This window comes from Hoplias malabaricus, chromosome 15 (assembly GCF_029633855.1).
Source record: "Hoplias malabaricus isolate fHopMal1 chromosome 15, fHopMal1.hap1, whole genome shotgun sequence".
Taxonomy (NCBI): Eukaryota; Metazoa; Chordata; class Actinopteri; order Characiformes; family Erythrinidae; genus Hoplias; species Hoplias malabaricus.
Window position 1 is genome coordinate 15,140,111 of NC_089814.1, and position 21,292 is coordinate 15,161,402.

A 21,292-nucleotide genomic window follows, 5' to 3' on the forward strand; every position below is an offset into this window, starting at 1 on the left:
AACACACCAAACTCCTCACAGACACTCATCCGGAGAGGGACTTGAACCCACAACCTCCAGGTCCCTGGAGCTGTGTGACTGCGACATTAACTGCTGTGCCACCGTGCTGCCCTTATTTAGACATTTATAACATTTTTTATGGATTTATGTTATGTTCATATCAGTTGGTATTATATCATCTAATAAATGAACACCTAGAAAAGTGTTACCTTTTACTTGTGTTTCTCCCTTTTTGTACACTTAGTGATTAACAATTGCTTTCTTTTTCCCATCGGCTCAAATTTTCCAATATATTTCTCCAAAAGGAATTTCAATTTGTGTGTGTATGTGTATGTGTTTGCACCTCTGCCAGCCCTATCATGACTCGTGGATTATCCCCAGACCATTTTAGCACCTCCGCTAATGCTCCACATTTCTGGTAATTCTTTTACTTATTTTTTTTCTGAGAAGAGCAAAGTTTTGCCCTTTAAATGTCAGGTTAAATCAGTGTTATATTAAGAGCCACTATATGAAACTGAGTTGATATGTGTAGGGTGACTTTTTAAACCACTCTGAGAAAGGGCCTTTGTCTGGGTATGAAAGGTTTTAAAGACCATGATCCCATAGCCCCTACAGCCCTACAGAGAGAGAGAGAGAGAGAGAGAGAGAGAGAGAGAGAGGGAGGGAGGGAGAGAGAGAGAGAGAGAGAGAGAGAGAGAGAGAGAGAGAGAGAGAGAGAGAGAGAGAGAGAGAGAAATTGAGCCTGAGCCATCTCAGATCTCATGCAATAACTTGAAATATTTCAAGCCTCTCTCTATCTGACACAGGGCTCAGCAGCCATTATGACTGTATCAACCCTTACTACTTACTTGCAGAGTATGTCACTAGATTCTGCAATTAACATTCCATCGTAAACATTAGCAGACGTCACCTTCTTAATAAAAAAAATTGGAGAGGGGAATGTTTTATCCTTACATGAAAGGTTTGATGTTGTAAAATTTTTTTCCCCTTAGGTTACGGCAACATAGCATTCCCCATAAATTAATATTAATGTCAACCCACTGCATTATATCACATACATGGCCATAATCAAATTCCTCCACATTGTATATTCACCAGGCCATGCTAATGTTTCAGTCCTCATTTGAGGTTATTACAGTAGCGAGATGTACACAATAAACATTAATAACAGCTGCCACATCTGTAATTAAAACTTGGTTCCCCTGCAGCATTTTGCCTCCACAAAAGCTTCTGTTTGTTCTGCTTATTAGAGGAACAATGAGGAGTGCTGTCAGTCATGTTGAGATGGTTCCTCTTATGCTCACATTACGACTAACCCGCTCACTGACCATCAAATTAAATTTTCAGCACATTCTAATTGGCTCTGGCTTAAGAATGAACAGAGTTATGCTCACACAGTTTGCAGGTTTAACCCATTAATGGCCATATTAGAATATCAAAGGAACTTTTGGGTGTAGGCCTTATGTTGTATTTTTGACAGTGTGGCACAGTGGCACTAGAGGATGTGTCAAATCTCCAGGGTCCTGGGATCATAGATTTGATGCTTGCCTCGAGTTATTGAGTCAAAAACAAATGTTGGTAGGTAGATTGGCCTGTGTGAGTGACTCAGTGAGTGGTACCCTGTGCAGGGCTCTCTATGTACCTGTATCACATGCTTGTATTGTGTTCTGGTCACATGAAAATGCTACTACATGAGGCACATTGATCTAATACTGAACAAAACAATAGAAATTTGATTGTAGAAAAAAGCAAGCTATGACAATGACACACAAACCCATAAATCTAACTAGTCCTGTTAAATGTCCATCCAATGTATAACTGTACCAAATTTTATCATTTCAACAAGCTCTGTTGCATTTTCCTTCATTAAAGTGTTTTTATTTATTTATTTACTTATTTTTGTAATATTTTATTTTATTTTATTTTTTTGCCAGTTGCACTTAACTCCATGGTCAACACTGAATACAGAAAAGCAAGTCTGTACAATGCACTGTACATCATCATTAGGTCACTGTGAGAGGAACCACTCCATAGTTCCCCTGCTGCTATGTAGGCCAAACTCTTCACTCACAAGCAGTCTATCAGAAACTCTTTTACAATGGCTCTATCTTTCTTGTTTCTAAGATTACCCAACTTTAAAGCACAGTGTAATCCTTGATGAAAATCAAAGCTGGCTGATAGCCAAGGAAAGACAAGATTTCTCAGTGTAATACTATACTGCCCTCTACTGCTACTTCGATGCATTGCAACATTCAGCCATATATTATATTTACTTTATTGGCGCACTTTCTAGTTCTACAATTACAGATTGCAGTCAGTCTGTTGGTCAGCATACTATACAAGCACCCTTTTTCCTGAATGATCTGGACCAGCACAGGACATGTGGGGAGAGAGGGCTTATGGACCAGAGGATGACTAAAGCAAAATATGATGCAAAAAATGAGCTGCTCTCTTTAATATCACATCTACAAGGAGGACCAAAATGTTTGTCTAATATAGTGTCAATAAGTGGGCATAATGTTTAAACACCCCAGCAGCACTGATGTGTCAGTATCAGCATATCAGTATGTGCAACTTTTTTATTTTTTATTTTTTTGGCAGTGTACATAGTATGTTTGTAGACAAATCTTATAATAATGAATAAATTAATCTACAATTGAGGACAGACACATTATTTTTTTTATTATTTTCATATAATATAAATTCTGAATGTGCACAAGAGCCTAAACTCACCATGCTGAAATTCAAGCATGGGCTAGAGAGGTATAAATTTAGCATTTTTGAGTTAGAACTAAATATCCAATCACAGCACTTTACTTTACTGATGTTGTTGTGGCTGAATGCCATTGAATTCTCACTGCAATATTGCACCATTTTGCTTGAGGCCTGTGCATAACATTAGAAGCTGGGACAAATGGGAACATTCTCTCTATAGGAATTGTTGATTTTAGGAGAAATGTTGGATGAGTGGTTGTCCACACATATATAGCCTTATATTGTAAGAGGTAAAAATATGTGTGATTATATGTAAAGGCTAACTGTGTAAATCACTGGTTGTCACAAAATTACTGAACTCTGTTTTAATACAAAATAACTAACCAAGCTTTAGATAAATACAATGTGTAAAATGTCTTATCATTATAAGGTGTTATAGAATACATTAGTATTTCATTGGGTTTGTGTTTTTCAGTTAACAGAGCATTCTTTATTTATGATATTTTGAAGTAAGGCAGGTCATTTAACCCAAATTACTGCCCAACACATGGGCATCTGTATGCTAACCTTTGAGCTAATGGGGAAAGCTGCCTTTTAAAAAAAAGTATAAGTGTGCTTTATCATACATACATCCCCTATAAATATATCTCTTGTTAATGAGGGCCCTGTGCACTGTTCAGCTTGTGACCCCTTATTTTATTTGCCCAACTACATGAGAAACAGGGCTTCTCAAATACTAGTAAGAATGTTTCAATAAGAAATAGAATTTAAGATTAAACAAACACTTCATTAGATGGCTAAGGCATCACTTAGGCCTTAAGTTATCTAGATGTTCTGAGAGATCTGATTTATTTTATGTTATAATAGATTTATCAGTTTTCCCAATATAATTTTAGTACAGAATGAAGATTATATAAAAAATATTGTTTGATAATTACTTGTCGTTTAACTTTTTATTTTAGGCTCAAATTATCCAGTTGTTTTGAGTAATCGTGCTTTGTTAAACCTGACCCATTTCGCTGCTCCTTATTTTCGCTACACCGCTGGCGTAAACAGTGCTCGGACCAATCACAGCATCCCATCTCAATACTCAGCCAATCAGAACGCGCAGAGCGAGAAATCGCCGAGCCGCCATGATGCTTGTTTGCTTTTGGTGAGACAGAGCAGCGGATACAAAGTGGAGCAGAAACAAAGGAGACGCGCACTCGGCCTCGACAACTGGTAATGCGCTTACAGGTAACTGGAGCAGAGGCCTGCGGTTGTGGCCACTTCACTCTTACTACACAGAAAACGTCTGAAATATTTTAATAGGAGCTGTCTTTGACAAGTAGAGTTTATGTTTAGTTTGTACAATACAGAAAAACCCCGCACGTTAGCGAGTGAGACAGCGATCAACTTAGCTTCTCGTTTAATTTCACCGTTCCACCTTAAACGGAGCAGTTTAATTCTGTCCAAGGCACCCCGCATTGCAACTGTGGCACCATTTAAGGTGGAATGGACAATTACAATGGGGCTAACTTCAGATTCGTGCCAGAGAGCTAGGTAGCGGCTAGGTGGCTAACTCGCCAAATCTTAACAAAGGCATATTACCTGGCCAACACAAGCCAGTCAAGGGTTTGGTTTATGTGTGGTAACGTTAGCAGGTGTTTTTTGTAGCTTCCCTTGCAAACGCGTTAGTTCGTGTCGTGTTTCGTCCTCTGTATTCCCAGATAGTCAGGGCTCGTTATTATGTAAGTTGAAAGCTGTGTTGTAGCGAGGCAATAGAACTGTGTTTATTTATACACACATCTAGGCAGCTTGCTCCACTCTATAACGTTAAACGATAACAGCCTCCAGCTACCGGTCATTTTTGTTTTTAATAACCTCTTCAGCTAATGTTACTGAACAGGAGGTGGCAAAGACTCATTTCACTGTGAACATCGTTGTTTTACAGCACATATTTACCTACTAAATCGAAATTATTAATGAAAATACACAGCTAGTGGAGAAACTAGAGTGACAAAGCTAAATTATGTGCTTGTGTGGGATAACGTTACAGCTAGCCATTTGTTGACGGCTCATTAACTCGTTAGTTATATGAAATTTGGCACAGACTAGCGCTAAATTATCAGACACATTTGAAAATTAGTCCCACGGCTAAGAAACTAGCCTAATTGCCAACAGGTGTGCTATCCGATGTTTCAATTTGGTTGCATTTATCAAAAGCTTTTAGCCAGTAGCCTGTATAGAGTGGCTGTATACACGAGGTATTTGTTTTTGTAGATATTAGAAAGCGCTGGACCCTACGTGTGTGTGTGTGTGTATATATGTATTTATGTATATATATATATATATATATATATATATATATATATTAGTTTTTCAAAAATAAATGTAAAAATCTAGTTGACTCTTTGCTTTTAGTACAACTGGAGAGAGTGTGTGTGTGTGAGAGAGACACGGAGACGGTTTGCAGGAACCTCATGGACCAGTCACTCCTGCAACACGTCGAATACCTGATGTTAACCTGTGATGTACTTTGCAAAGCGATATTTGTTTTAGCTAAAAAAAAAAAAAATTAAAAAGCACAAACGAGAAGATTGTTCAATAGGAACGTCAGTCAATATTTTTTTTTTCTTGCTTGGTTATAAACGCTTGGACTCGAGTTACCTATTGCCATCTGTTTGAATCTGATTTAGGTGTTTGCAATTACAGTGATATCTCATTGATCATTTATCAGCATAATAGGGAAATTATCCTCAACCTTTGGTCTTCTTAAAAGCTGCCAGGCTTTCCTCGATTCTCATCTAGGTTCATGGTCTCCTTTGATTTTTAGGAGTCCTAAACAAAGTAAAGTTGACCAATGAGGATGTTTGATTTGACCAGCACGCACACATACATACATTTGCTAAAAACATATAAACCTTCATATGGTAAAATACACTTTAAAAAACCCAGTTTGAAACTTCAGTTAAAAAGATTTTTGATTGTAGACAAACACTGCTTCAAAGCATTGAAGCGTATTGTAATGTTTTGGTACTCTAGTAATTATATAAAAAAAAAAAAACCCATATATAGCAGATTGTCCATCATAAAGAAACTTTGAACCATTCAAGTCATTTATGCATAGTTTTTTATTTAATGAATTAATGTTAATTAATGATTTGTTTTATATTACATTTTTTTCCCTAGCTCCACAACACATTCTGCATATTCCCCCTCAAGGTTTAATAGTTAGTTTCAGAACTAGCCCATGAAAACCTTTCGTTTCAAAGGACACAAACTACTCAGCTTGGCTTAGATTGTATGTATCCAATTAGTTTTTAGGCCTCTTACCTAAAAGCCTCCTGCCTTTGATCTATGCATCTCACAATTGTGTGTCTTTTTAACTGCAGAATAGTAGATTACATGCTGTTATCACACACTGCTGCTTTTAAGCTCTCTACTGTTCTTGTCCAGTAAGGCATGAAGAATTGCTCTCATTTATAGCATTTGAATCGACTGGTGGAAATGACTGTTTCACTTATTTCAGTGTTACAGGGATGCCCAAGGAAAAATATGATCCGCCTGACCCAAGGCGGATGTACACAATAATGTCCAGCGAAGAGGCGGCCAATGGGAAGAAGTCATACTGGGCTGAGCTAGAGATCAGTGGTAATGTTGGGTTTTAATTGAAAGACATTTTGTGTTGAGCATTGTATGTGAGCTCTTTGCTTATAATAGCTTAAGGTGTTACAATTTTGTTATTCATTATTTAACATAGTTTCAGTTCCAGGATTTGTAATTTCACTTAAGTCTTTTTTTTTTCTGGTCTTTATTTTGTATTTAGGCAAAGTAAGGAGTCTGAGCACGGCGTTGTGGTCTCTCACCCACCTGACAGCTCTGCACATCAGTGATAACTCTCTCTCACGCATCCCGCCCGACATTGCCAAACTACACAACCTGGTGTACCTGGACCTCTCATCCAATAAGATCAGGAGCCTGCCTGCTGAGCTAGGCAACATGGTATCTCTCAGGTCAGCATCTGGCAACATTTTATTGCTGCTATTTTTACTCATGAAATCTGGTAGTAAATCTTTTATCAAGAGCATGGAACTACATTAAATGTTTCCCTGAAATGCTGGCTGTTAGCTCTGTAGACAAGTTCTCCTGCTAGCTGAGGTTATTAACTCCAGTATACACATGATGATATGAGTCATTCTGGATTGCCCCAGAGCCTTGCTAATTAGTTTCCCTTTTGTTTGGGGGGGTTAATGACTGCACCCCTGTGCTCACTTATATCAGTGTAGTTCTCATGTGTGGCTGCCATAGGCTTGTACTTGGATGAATCAATTTCATTAATGTTATTGTTGTAATATATATCCACCTCTCTGCTGCTTGGTTACTGTTGAACTGAGTGGTTATAAATCATTTTCTGCAAAAATAAAAAATAAAAAATTTGAAAAAGCGATGTATACTTTTCCAAGTCGTCTGGATCAAGTCCAGTTGGTTGGTCCAACTTTAAAGTTGGTTGTACTGCTCTCTTTATGCTCTATAGAGGGATGTATATATTTATTTCAATATTAAATATAAAAGCTGTATTGATGTTTTCATACCTACTTATTTGATTTGCTTGGATTTCTCTTTATCCCATCAGTTTGTGTTGAATTGTTATATTTACACAATCCTCTCAGAGGTGACCCCAGCTTATAAACCCCAAATAGTGTTGTGAGTACAGTTGTACAGATTCTTTTGTACTTTATTTAAAAATTGCTCTTTTGATTTCAGGGAACTGCTTTTAAATAACAACCAGTTGCGAGTTCTACCTTTTGAGCTTGGAAAACTGTTTCAGTTACAAACATTGGGTTTGAAAGGTAAGTCAATATCCTGCTGTTAAATCCCCAAATAGAAATTTTATGTATGTATACATTTTAAACTAGTGGTAGTTATCTGCCTTCACTAGTTTCTTGTCAGTGTTTGTAAGGTTTGGAGTAAAATGCACATTTTTGTTTTGGCTTTATAGGAAACCCACTTGCACAAGACATCATGAACCTCTACCAGGAACCAGATGGGACACGACGGCTCCTGAACTACCTGCTGGACAATCTTGCAGGCACTAAACGCGGTATGCATGTGTTCTTGTTTTGCATGTTCTGTAACAGGCCACTTGCAGTGTCTGTTTTTATTTTATTTTTTTTATTTTTTTTCAGCGAAAACTTTTTAGCCAGTACATGAATTTTCCTTTCAGTGAGATGAGTCATATTGTTGTACTCCGTGACTTTTGCCACCTTCCTGCAGCCTTTCAGAATTGCGGTGTGTTAAATTACAATGTAGGCAAATGATGTAGCAGGAAGCGTTTTTCCTTTTTTTTTTTTTAATTGAATCTTTTGTTCTGTGGTGTGTGTGCGCATGTTCATGACACATTGGTCCACCTCTGCTTTAGTCTCCACAGAACAGCCCCCACCTCGCTCCTGGGTACCTCTGCAGGAGCCTGACAGGACACGACCATCAGGTAAGTAACTCTTGCCTTCCCACAGTAGAACTGTATACGTGTAACTATGGATGTTTCTGTCTTTTGAAACCTAGCTAGGTTTAGTCATGCAATAATATTGGTTTCACGTCTCTTTTCATTTTCCGAATGGAGTCATAGCCCTGTTGATTCTATGGTCATTGGAGAAATTGGTTTCCTTTTATCCTTTGTGAACACAATGCACTTTAGACTCTTTTTAAACAGAGCAGGAAGGTTAAATGTTTATAAATGGTTTATCTTAACTTTACTACTTTTTGTGTGCCAGCCCTGTTCTCTGTAATGTGCTACAACGTGCTGTGTGATAAGTACGCTACACGACAGCTCTATGGCTATTGCCCCTCCTGGGCCCTCAACTGGGAGTACAGGAAAAAGTCCATCATGCAGGAGATCCTCAGCTGCAGTGCAGACATCATCAGCCTACAGGTCTGATTTGAGACATTTTCACAAACTGTTTCTTTTCCCAAAACGTATAGTGCACAGGTCCATTAGATTTGGAGGTTTGCATATTAGATGTCAGGAAAAGTGTTGCCTCCTATTTGTTCGGTATTTGAGCTTCTTTGATTTAGGGTCATTTTTCCTCATTGGAGTACATTAAATGTACTAGTTGGACCAAATATTTGCATTGGGATAGCATAATCTGTACTACCACTTCTCCATATTGTAGTGCCCAGTTTCTTGGGCAAGAATTCTAATGATAGCATCATGATTAAATTGTAATTTAGTTTTGTAATTTTGGGGCAGCAATAATTCCACCACATACGTCTAGTACAAGCTGTCTGTTTACATTCTCTGAGCAGGAGGTTGAGACTGAGCAGTACTACAACTTTTTCCTGGTGGAGTTGAAAGAGCATGGATACGAAGGCTTCTTCAGCCCGAAGTCCCGTGCAAGGACCATGTCTGAATCTGACAGAAAACATGTGGACGGATGTGCCATCTTTTACAAGACAGAGAAGTGAGTGCATTGTGTATTGTCATGGTTCTACTATCAGTCTACAGAGGACTTGGCTGTTGCTTCTTCTGACTGGCCACACTGAAGCAAATGCAGAGATTCTTGTCTGTCTCTGACCTTTCTACTTTGTGTGTTTTGTGATTTTGGACACAGATTCAGCCTGGTGCAGAAACACACGGTGGAATTTAACCAGCTGGCCATGGCTAACTCAGAGGGCTCAGAGGTCATGTTGAACAGGGTGATGACCAAGGACAACATCGGGGTCGCGGTGCTCTTGGAACTACGCAAAGAGATGATGGAGCAATCTGGTATAGCTTGTTCATTCTCTGTTTATACATTACAATTTCATATTGGGAGATACAACAGATCACTGTTTTTTGGTGCTCTACAGCAGGGAAGTCGTTACATGGAATGGAGAAGCAGCTACTGCTGGTGGCCAATGCCCACATGCACTGGGACCCAGAATACTCAGATGTAAAACTGGTCCAGACTATGATGTTCCTGTCGGAAGTGAAGAACATTGTGGACAAAGCCACACGCAGCCTCAAGCTCTCCTCTGTGTCTGGAGAGACCAATGCCATTCCCCTCGTCCTATGTGCTGACCTCAACTCGCTGCCTGACTCGGGTAAGTTTTTTTTTGTGTATGTGTGATGATTTTTAATTGTAGGGCTGCTGCAAATAATTTGAATACTCCAGTCTCCAGTGAGACGACGTTCGTTTCTCTATTTTGTTTTCAGAAGCTTAATGTCTTTTTACCTATTCAAGTTGTAGTATTAAGTACAATGTATTAATTTGCATTTAATTGCCTTTACAAAGAGAGATTATGACTTATAAATAATAAAATATGACTTAAAATAAAACCTTTAACACTATCAGTGTGAACAAACACTTAAAAGGAAAGCTGTCCATTCCATAAGGTAGACGAATTAAGAATGCTTCAAATATATAAATATCAAGTAATTTTAAAATATGAATCAATATAATATCAATATTTTTAAAACCGTTTCTTATTTCAGAAATGCCAACAAATACAAATCCCATTTTTAAACAATTTGTAAAATGCAATGAAATCAAGAATCTCTCTTGCTTAAGTTGAAGAAAAGAATGAACACATTTTTAAAATTTAATGCAACGATTTGTAAACAAATAATGGTGAGAGCAAAAACTACACATTCCAGTTTGTATTGTTTTGTATCATATTTGTATGTTACAAATTTATATTTGTACTCGAACTCTGTAAGTTGTATTTAGTCCCAACCTTTAAAAATGTAGTTTTAAACATGGTTTTACACTGTGTAGGTGTGGTGGAGTACCTGAGCACAGGAGGTGTGGACAGCACACACAAGGACTTCAAGGAGCTCCGCTACATCGACTGCCTGACCAATTTCAACTGTAACGGCAAGAATGGCACATCCAGCACCAGGATCACGCATGGGTTCAAGCTGAAGAGTGCCTACGAGAATGGCCTGATGCCTTACACCAACTACACCTATGACTTCAAGGTATCAAATACATGCTATTTTGTGACTACTACTCACTGACAGTCTCATTTTTAGAGGAAGTTAGAATTACACTTGGAGTGTGTAGTGTATACTGCACAAAAATAGCCATTTTTATTGATTATCCACAGTGACCAGTGAGGCCAATAGTATCTTGTTTTCAGTTGTAATAATGATGGTAAAAATTGTTTATTTCAACTTAGAAACACACAGTTGAATTCTTTAGTTATGGCTTTTTCTTAAAACCTACAAATGCTGTTAATGTTTTTAATCCAAAATACATTTATGTCCAAATGCAATACATAGGGCATCAGGCAAAAAAAAAAAAGCACTGTAATTTATTAGCAACCTAATTGATGCAAATTTGGAATGTTGGTGGAATTCGTTTGTCTGCTGAATTATGTTGTACCCAGAACAATGTAGCACTTTCTTTCTGTGACACTTTTGCACGGGGAGGCTGTCTTGTTACTTTTCTTTGGATAAAGAAAATTAAGGGTACTTTTATGACCAAGGTTGTTAACTTATGATTTATCAGTATTAGGTTGCTCTAAAGTAGTTGTGGAATCTCCTAATGTGATGTCATTCTCCGTCAGAATGTGTCACCCACACTCTAATATTCTGGAATACTTTGCCAGCCTTTTGAACCCCATGTGAATTGTTTTCCATGTTTCTGCAGGGCATCATCGACTACATCTTCTACTCTCAGCCTCTGCTGAATGTGCTAGGGGTACTTGGCCCCCTGGACCCCCACTGGCTTCATGAGAACAGTATCACCGGCTGCCCCCATCCCCACATCCCCTCTGACCACTTTTCTCTGTTTGCACAACTTGAGCTGGTCCTGCCCTACCCACCCGCAGTCAACGGCATCCACGTGCCGGGCCGCAGGTAGTTCTCCGAGCCAGCAGGGGGCGCTCCCAGCCACACCTTGCCTGCTCTGCTCAGGGAGAGCGGAAGTGAGGCGCAAAGCTCATTGTGTATAAACCAGAATCTGATAGGAGGAGCTGGGGTATGGCTAAACTTTTATTCCCAATGGATTTTAACTGAAGCAAGATGCTTATTTGTCAGTCTTATCTATACCACCTCCCCTCCTTTTTCTTGTTTTTCTTTTTTCTTTTTCTTTTGTTTTGTTTTATTTCCTTCTTCTGGGCACAAGTTTGTTACCTACCTTCCCACCCCCCCCCCTTTCACTGTATCCAAACCCCAGATTATCCTAAGTATTTCTTGTAAATTTTACCTGAAGACAATGGTCAGCGCTTTTATATAAAATATGGCAATACCTTTTCAGACACATGCAGGGAGTCCAGATCAAGCAAGTTCATCATCAGATTTCTATTTTGGACCATGCCACTTTTTTCTGATGCCAGTTAAGAGCAAGCAGCTAAATTAGACAGGAACCGTTAACTGCACCAGCTTTAGAGAGGTGAATTCTTCATTCTCCCAAAATGCCCTTCTGAACTAAAGGGCTTCTTAAATGTGTGCAGACCGTGAGAACAGGGCACACGCTCACCTTCACACTCCACATGGTGCTGAGGCATCTTCTGATACAGCCCTGCTCTCCTGCTGTATATGCCGAACGGTGCGTTTGATTTACCACGCTGAGGCTTAAGCCCTCAGACGCTGCACCCTCACCTGACCACACCCATCTCAGTAGAAGGAGGTAGTTTTTTGGAGTTGCAACAAGTCACCATTCTATTTTATTCTGGGTCCTACTTATAATAGACAAAGCTGCATCTGCAACCCTAATGCATATAACAGAACTGGAGAGCTACAGGTAAAGGGAAGTAGTCTGTAATGGACAGCTGTTTTTTTTATGTGGGGGTGACAGTAACCCACACGCCTGTAGCACTGCTGACCCCAGAGCTGTTGAATTTGACAGTTTCTAATGCTTAAGCAGGGTGGCACATGCAGCTAGGGTGTAATTGGGGCATGCTCAGATTCAGCCAGTTAGGTTAGCCACCCTCTCTCTGGCCAATACATTGCCTTGCCCAGCCAAGGCACTTTTGTGTATGTGTGTGTATCCTGTTTTACTCCCAGGTATTTGTTAGGGTATTTTTTTTTTTGGGACTCCACATGATTGTATACAAACCACAAATGTCCTGTCTTTCTTTTTTTTTTTTTTTTCCTTTTCCCGTGTGTGTACATATTCAAATTTCGATTTGGATGAAATGATTGTATTGTAAATGAAAGCTAAATTTCTATCTGTTTTATGGTGTTTTGAACCTAACAAACATGCAAAATGACCAGCATGTATACAAGAGGAAGAAAACAATTTTCAGGTTTTTTGCTGTGTAAATTTGCACTTGTCCAGGTCCTTTTTTTTTTTTTGTCTTTTTTTGTTGCGCCCCCAAACCAATGTACCATGTTTTTTCTCTTTTAACCAAAACATTGCATAGAGCCTGGTGTCTGGTTATATGCCCTCCCCCTCTCTCCCAATGAAAACCTGCAGCATTGTGCCTCACTGCTTCCTTCCTCCAAGCACACTGCCAGTGCTCTCCTGGACACCTTAACAGCCTCCGTTCCCTCTACTTATTCTGACATCTGCAGCATCTTCCCCGCAGTGTGTGTGAGATTTTCTTGGTTTCTAATGTATTAGCTAACCTGCTGTTACCCTTTTAGGTGCTTAGCTGTTTGGTTCTGCTTTAGTAACAACTTTATTTTCTCCAGTATTCAGTCTAGTTATATGCCGTCAGTCTTATTGTACAGTGGCTGTAGACTAGTTTTTTTCCACAATTCCTGATTCATTCCCCCTCATTTCTCTCAATTTAACTGCCACTTCCTCGCTCTTGACTCAGGCAATTGTCTTTTTACTTTAATTTTGTTTGTTTTTGTTTTTTTGTGTGTGTAGCTATTGTGTCCTTTTTTTTGTTTTGTTTTTTAGAGCTTGAACTTCTTACTACTGCTAGACCACAGCTGTCTGCTCATTTGTGTTGTGCCATCCAATGCATTCTGCTGCAAGGCCAAGTGTAAAGCTCCTAGTCCATCTACTGCTGTAAAACTTGTTTTGACCTGAGGAACACAAACATGGCTGCGACTTTGTTCGTGCAACGTCTGCTCTCAGCTGGAGTACGTGTATGTAGCCTGGTCTAGTCTTGTTAGATTCTGTTAAATACAGTGGAGTAATCATCAGCCGCCACCAAAACACAATCCATGTCCCTAATGTGCTCACAAGGCCAACCCCCCCTCTCCTTTTTGGTTAATGTACTTCATTTAATGTCAAATTTTAAAAATGGAATGGATTGACAAGCACTTATTGTAGATCACTAGTGCAGCTACTCCCCCCCACCCCCCTCCTTTTTGTTTCAGTTTTTTTTTTAAACTGAAGATACTTTTGCCATAGGGCAAAGGTCAATTTTAATGACTTTTACCAAACAGGGGAAAGGCATTATAAGGCGGATCACCCCGTCTCACTGTTAGTGTCCTTTTTTTTAGTTCCCCTTCATCCGTATATATATATATTTTTTGGTTTTTTTTTTCTCCCCCTCCTTCCTTGTTTTGTTGTTTTTAATCAAAACAACTTGTCTGGTTGTTATATTGGATTGCTGATGGTGTTGTCGTAGCTAAAAGAGATTTTTGTAAAGTGTGAATAAATTATGTATCACGTTTCCTTTCTTTGACATGAATTGTGTTGAAGTGTGTATCATGATTGATATCTAATCGTTTTTTTTTTTTTTTGGTCATTCTTTTTCTTTTTTTTTTATTTTGCTTATTTTGTAATACTCAAAACCAAATTTTTTGTAAAGATGTTGGCACACTGAATTATAGATTTATATGGTTGCTAACATTCACTTCGAAATACTTTTAAGAAAAAGAGAAATACTTCAATGAAATCTAGAGAAAAGTCACAGAGAAATAAAGAGCTGTCACTTGTCACCAAACAAGATTTCTTCAGCTTTGACTTTAAGCTTTATGTGGCATTTTTCACCTGCCTTGGAGAGCTCGTGTGTGAAATTAGCTGAGGGTGGTTAACACGGAGGGTTTTTCTTTGTGGATAGAAAACATATATACTGCCTTTTGTCCAGTTTTCCTGTCAGCTGGGGGTATTTCTTTCATTCACTGTTGGAATCAAAGGTAAAGAGAATGCAGGGGCAGTGAAGGCATGAGTTAACACACTTGCTCTCCTCTTTTTTCCTCTCTGTGCTCTGTCCTCACTCTTCAACTGTCATGCTTCGTCCTTCTGCGCTTGGAAAGCCAGTCACTTCTGATTAACTGCATGTTTAGCACACATTCCCACTGTCATCGTTAGGTTTGTTTCTTTTTCTTTTTCCACATACTTTTAAAAGACAATTAGTTCAGGTGGTGTCTTGTGAAGAACAAGCGAACTTAAGCGTCATGCTATCATGTCTCTCAACTTACTCAAACCTTGGCAATAATGACTTTTTCTCACAGCGGTTCCAGATTTACGTTTACTTACCTGTTCAGATTGATTAGGCAGAAATGTCTGGCTTTGCCATAGATGTCCCTTTTTCCTTTAGCTGTTTCATGTCTTTTGTTTTTCTCTTCTCTTGCTCTGTCAGTAGGGGTAGTTGTGCAATGGTCGGGATTGTGGTTGATTCAGCTGGAAGTCAATAAGTATTTAGGCAATGTCACTATTTGATGCACTGGACCAACTCTTGTTTACCATTTATGGAATACCAGCAAAACACTTGCACAATGTTTTAAGAAGAATGTTACGTATATATATATAAATATATATGAAAAAATATATATACATATAAAAAAACAATAATGGCAGCTGTTTTTATTCCAATATTAGGAAGTGTAAAAAAAAAATAAAGCCTAATGGTAAACAAGGCGTTTTGGATTTTACTGTTTCTCCTCCAGTTCTCTTGGTTCTTCTCTTGAGTAGTGATGTGTTTATAACAGGGTCAGCTTGTTTCCTTTACACCTCTGTATTTTTTCCTACTCATGGTCAAATAAATTCTATATCTGTTTCATTGCTGGCGTTGTATTATTTTTCTGCTCATTTCCATAGGGCGGTCTGATTGAGGAACTTGGACACGTTCTTCTACTTTTGCATATATTTAACATAATCTGGGGTCTTAATTAAATGCTTTGGTCAAAACCACTCAAGGATCCAACACTACAGCACCGTTCCCCAATGTCTAAACTGCCCTGTTCAAAATGATGGGTTTTGGCACCTGGTTGTTAAATGTGAATGAGAGACGGTTCAGTTTATGGTGAGAGCACAGAAGTAGTTCTTCCATTCATGTAATGCAGGTACATCACTGTAATTGGAGAGATTGTGGGACAACCCTACAGCCTCTGCACATGACTTAAAAAGCAGATTAACAATAATTTTTGAAGGTTGATTATCCTCAGACGCTTCAGTAGCCCTGCTGTGCCTGATCCACTCATACTAGCACAGCATGCACTAACACACCATCATGTCAAAGTTACTGCAGCACAGAATGATCCCCCACTTAAATCATGGGTCACCAACGGTTATAAAGTGTGTTCCTGTTTCATTGGAATGAGAACCTGCAGCCATACTGGCCCCTTATGGATAAAATTGGTGACCCCTGACTTAAATCATACCTTCTCTGGCATGGACCTTTAGGGGTCCTGACTTGTCTATTTGTAGCAGGTATACAGGTCATTTTTCAGTTAAGCCACATCAATGTATTGCCTTCCATCTTCAAGGTGCATCATTAGAAGGGACTTTTTTCCGAGTAATAAGCCAAGAACTCTCACACTCACGACTCGTGCCACAGCTGTAGGTGAGTAGACACATTAAACAAAGTTTATATATTTATTTAATTATTCAGAGATTCGTTGAATTTATTTTCGTTCACACACTTACAGAAATGGTTCTTCTCCTGGGAACCAAAGGTGATTCTCAAAGCATTGCTGTAAAGCGGCCTTTTTCGTGCACAATCTAAGTTTGTAGGTTGGTAATAATGCTCAAAATGTTTGAGACATAAGAGTCGTGTCGTGTGCGTCACCTCACAAGTCAAAGTTGTTTTTCACAGATAAGACTTTGTTGTGTATCTCATCCAGCAGGTGGCGCTGATGTTTCACCGCTCCTGTTCTGGCAGCGGTTTTATGAAACGTGTACAGACGTGAGGTTAGAACATTGACTTTGTGAAATACTGATAGATTTGTCAGGTTCTAATATTGTAGTCAAGCACACTATGTGCAAGGGCTTACAAATACGTCTGAGATTTAGCGAATTCAGCAAACATTGCTGTCGCAGTCCTCCAACAATTCCCTCTCTCAAAACAGCTCTGAAGAAGCCACACACAAGCGAAAGTTCACCATTCCGAATGTCATGTGTTGATCCAAGAGGTAGCCACCTCTCTGGACTGATGGAGCTCTATCCAATGCCTTTGGCAGAAAGTAGAGTGGTGTTTGTGATCAAATACTCATCCAATCATCAGTACTTGACCTCATGAACGATTATGTGGTTGAATAAAACCAAACCCTCACAGCAATGTTCCAGCATCCCTTCCAGATGGGAATGAATAGATACCCATGATGGGAGAATTATTGAAATCATTAAAACATGTACATAAATACAGAATGCAACCTTATATTTAATTGAAAACAATATAAAAAAATAAAAGAAACTGAGGAATCCTACTTTTTGTGGAAAATATTTGCCCATTTTGAATTGGATGCAAGCAACACGTTTTATTTCACAGCTAATATGGTTTACTGGAAATAGATCAGTATCACATCACTAAAAGTGTCAGAAAATCAAGAAAAATCTCTGTATTCAAAGGACAAAGCCTAGAACCAGTTTGGAATAGCTGAGATCTGTGAGTCACCAGCTGTTTGGGACTGAGCTTTTACCTCGTGATTCTTTTCCAAACTACGTCATAGTCTGTTTACTGACACCTATCGGCCTGGATGTGTCAGAGTTATAAATTCTTAAAACACAGCCGCAATGGGGAGGATGGGCCCACTCTAAAGCCCATTTTACACATGCAGGGTAACCCAGAAATGTTTCCGTTGTTTACCCTGAGGAGCTGTATATGTGAACAAACATTTGTGCCAGATGTTACCTGGATTTTATCTGACTATGGCACTGGTGAGAAACTCCAGCGGGCGCCTGTGAATAGAACCGGTAATGTCCCAAGGTATTTTCTGCTCACGCTGCACAGGCACCACCCTGTGCTTCAACCATAGAGAACATTCCCCGCTGTGAGGATGTCTCTGATACAGAAAATCTCCTGCAGTTTGCTACATATGTGAAAGGACCACACTGCACGTTGTACCTGTCTCCAGACCTCAGCCATGAGCTGGTTCGCTCAAGGGCTTCAAAGCACTTCAAATTCTTCATTTGATGTGTGTTGCACTTTATAAAACAAAGGTAAAAATAAAGGATCACTTTTATAAATATTGATTGCTATTTCTGGTGGTGAAAATGACTGATTGCTCTTGTATAAATTTTAGCTGCTTGCTATTTTTATTCTTACTTAAATTTTTTTGGCAAGTAGCACCTGAAAATTGAAATTAGATGATGGTTATAAATCGCTGCCTGCTCCTTGAGCTTGACCCAGCTCTGTTTGTGTCAGAGAGAACACAGATAAATGCTGCTTTGTCACAAGCTATCAGTCTGACTGAAGAGTTTACCACAACCAAGGCCCTGTGGTATAATCTGATAAACAGTTTATCTTTTTTCCCCCTGAATGCTATGAAATTTTGAAGGATTCCACGGAAAAAAAAAAAAATAACCCATATTTTGGAGTACAGCTTCTGAAATTTAGCAGTCATGTGAGGCAGAAGCCCTGAAATAGTAGGGTAACCAGACGTCCTCTTTTACCCGGACATGTCCTATTTTTTAGACTTGTCCAGGCGGAATTTCACAAACGGCCGGGATTTTGTTTTTCTAGAGCTTACATAGAACTTCGAGAAGCGTTTCGTTCACAAACTAGTCCCGCCCTCCCCTACTCCGATTGGTTCGCTTGAGTGAGAAGGGGGCGTGGTGAAGTAGCCTTAAATATTCGGATTGGACGGTCTGACTGTAGAGCTACCGTTATTGGTCGATTGGTCAGTAGTTCTTGTTTACATCAGGCAAAGCTCATGTACCTACCCTCATCTCGAGCAGCTATGCCCAAACGTAAATTTCGCGGATGAATTAAAATTCCCATGTTTTCCCACGTGTAGCAAATAAAGGTGTAAAGGACGTAAAAGCACACATAGGTTCAGCTAAACATACAATAACAGCGAGGGGCGAGAGCTCATCACCCCCCCCCCCCCTCTTTTTCACCATCTCAGATCTGGTCACCCTATGAAATAGCCAATCTCTGCATTTAATCTTTCACACAGCATTCCAAATGTTGCAGAGTATTCACAATTTAACCACTTTCTGGCAATAAATAAATAAATAAAAAAACCTTGGCAGCTGAAGTGTAGTACCATGATAAACCCAAATCAAAATTTAATGTGAATTTGGAACCAAAACTTATAGTGCTACAAAAGTTAAATAATCACAGGATCGTTAGTATTCTAGCAGTTTAAAATGAGGGCACTGAATGGCCATATATTTTATGTATGTGGAAAATATAGTGCTCTCCAGAAGCTTCTGTCCACATGGAATTTTGTGTGCTGGGGTTTTTGGCTGTACATGTTTGAGGGGGTGGATACTTTCTACACTGTAAAGAAATCCAGCAGATAACTCACACACACACAAAGCCAACATAGGCCTATCTACCTAAATCTATCAACCTTGAGTAGTGTTTTACAGCATTCTCAGATATTAATCATATAAAAGGTCATTATGTACAAAGATCAAATTCTTTAAACCACAGCTTATACAAAATATAAGAATGCACAAAAAACAAATTCATGTCTGTATTTTTAACATAAACCTAGTGAACATATATTTGCTACATATCTAACTTTTTTGTTCTGTACTCTGATTTTCTATGTAATATTTTTACACCCATGTATAGCTTATATTATGTTAATCATTTACATACACTAAATCCGTACATACATTTGTTTATATGTACAATATTGATTATGGTAATAATTGTCCCACAGTACACTGTGGAGTAGGAAGGGAGGAGCTACTCAAGGCTGAGAAGGTTTAAAAACGTGGTAGATGCTGTGTTTTGCTATAGCTAGGTGACTGACGAGATGATGGTGTTCTTGCAAAGGTTCATAAATTAAGCTGCTTTTCCCTGTTGAAGGTTTTCGCCATCTTAAACAAGTTTGAAAAAGAAAAATGAATGCAAGTAAAAATAAATACATACTGTTAAAATGAGTGATGCTTAAAAAATAACTCACCACGCTGCTTTCTATTGGTCTGTGCTGTTTCTGCTGAGCATGCTGATATTGAAGGTCACTGATCTGATCTGGTCTGTGAATGCAGGTTTATGCTGGGCTGTGCTTGTGTATGCTGATCTGAACTGGTGTATGATCATTTATCCTGGTCTTTGCTGCCTTATACTGATTGTGTGAATCTGTGCTGGTTTATACTTGTATATGTCGGTCTGTGCTGGTCTATGCTGGGTTTGGAACAGGGATGCATGATAAGTCACCTCCCCCTGTGCATCAGTGGTCAGGACCTTTAGACAACCCTTATTATTTGTCTAAATCATTCGCATCTTCTGCATCACTGATATGGATTAGACCTTGTATGCTGTGTTGGTATCCATTCTTATATAATACAGCCGTGTATGATTTCAAAGATTTATCAATAATATGTTCCATATAGGGCTGCTGTGTGGTTTGGGGATACCCTTACTAGCTCTGACTAAACCCTTTTTCATGTGCACAGTACTGTACACTGTATAGGATTCATGTTTAGAATACAACTAAGATGCATCTATAGACAGTTTTTACCCTTGTTTTTCCAAATGATTTAGGACTTTGCCAAGCCCTTCTTTGTTCACCTGCTCAGATGTGTTCAGAAATAGACTGTGGGGGAACCCTTCCCTTATCCTAGCATTTGGTCTGGCTGTCAAGCCACATCTTCTTACACTTCATCTGATGTTACACAGGTATGGAGTTGCTGGGCAACGGATGGAAGTCTCAATGAAAATTGCCGCAGAGAGTCACTGAGTGGTTTGGGGATGCTCCTGAATGGCTCTGACCAAATCCCCTATGACCATCTTTGTCTTAAAAAACCAGACATATGGACAGCAGGGACTTACAGGCTGTGCATAGGGAGGAAAGATGGTGCAGGAAACGAGTGGTTGCAAAGGAAGCTGTAAAATTACACACGATCTTGGAGCTGTGCTCTGCTGCTGTTTAATACATGATCTGGCTTTCTGCCAGAGAGACTCCATGCTCTCTCTCACACACACACACACACACACACACACACACACACACACACACGTGTCCATGCCTGCACTGGCCTGTCCCACCCTGTTCATGACCGGTAACTTTAATGCTGCTTGTGCTACTTGATAATGTATCTTGTGTTGTTCAGAACTTACTCACTTTGACTCTACTGAATAGTTCTTAATAGAGTAGTTAATTTGCATTTAAAGCATTTTTTCCTGTTAAATGTGAATAATAATCTTGTGTCTATTTTGGAGACTGTATTTACAAGACCTGAAACCGTTACTGGTTTCACAGTAAACAATGATAAAATTCCTGATGGTCGTTATTACAGTTTCTATCTAAATCACTGTGATTACCACAGTTTGAAAAACGTACATAAAGTTACAAACAGTCTCCCTGTGG

General features: G+C 39.1%; 1 protein-coding gene across 2 annotated transcripts; it reads left to right on the top strand.

Annotated features, from left to right (window-relative positions):
• The first annotated feature begins 3,882 nt into the window (after positions 1–3,882).
• cnot6a (CCR4-NOT transcription complex, subunit 6a) lies at positions 3,883–15,329 on the top strand. 2 transcript variants are annotated; one of them, XM_066646031.1, is made up of 12 exons: positions 3,883–3,951; positions 6,227–6,348; positions 6,524–6,710; positions 7,462–7,547; positions 7,697–7,798; positions 8,117–8,185; positions 8,469–8,626; positions 9,001–9,155; positions 9,306–9,460; positions 9,544–9,777; positions 10,452–10,654; positions 11,328–15,329. In XM_066646031.1, exons 2-12 carry the CDS (start codon positions 6,237–6,239, stop codon positions 11,538–11,540), a joined length of 1,674 nt encoding a protein of 557 aa, XP_066502128.1. In that variant the 5' UTR covers positions 3,883–3,951; positions 6,227–6,236; the 3' UTR covers positions 11,541–15,329. The 2 variants fall into 2 exon arrangements, with proteins under 2 accessions (XP_066502128.1, XP_066502129.1); XM_066646032.1 differs by lacking the exon at positions 3,883–3,951 and adding an exon at positions 4,345–4,445.
• Positions 15,330–21,292: the final 5,963 nt, after the last annotated feature.

Excerpts from the sequence above, each read along its gene's own strand:
- cnot6a (XM_066646031.1), top strand. The coding sequence starts at position 6,237 with ATGCCCAAGGAAAAATATGATCCGCCTGACCCAAGGCGGATGTACACA. Across the intron at positions 8,627-9,000 it reads CAGACATCATCAGCCTACAG|GAGGTTGAGACTGAGCAGTA; the intron begins GTCTGATTTGAG and ends TTCTCTGAGCAG. Across the intron at positions 9,156-9,305 it reads ATCTTTTACAAGACAGAGAA|ATTCAGCCTGGTGCAGAAAC; the intron begins GTGAGTGCATTG and ends TTTTGGACACAG.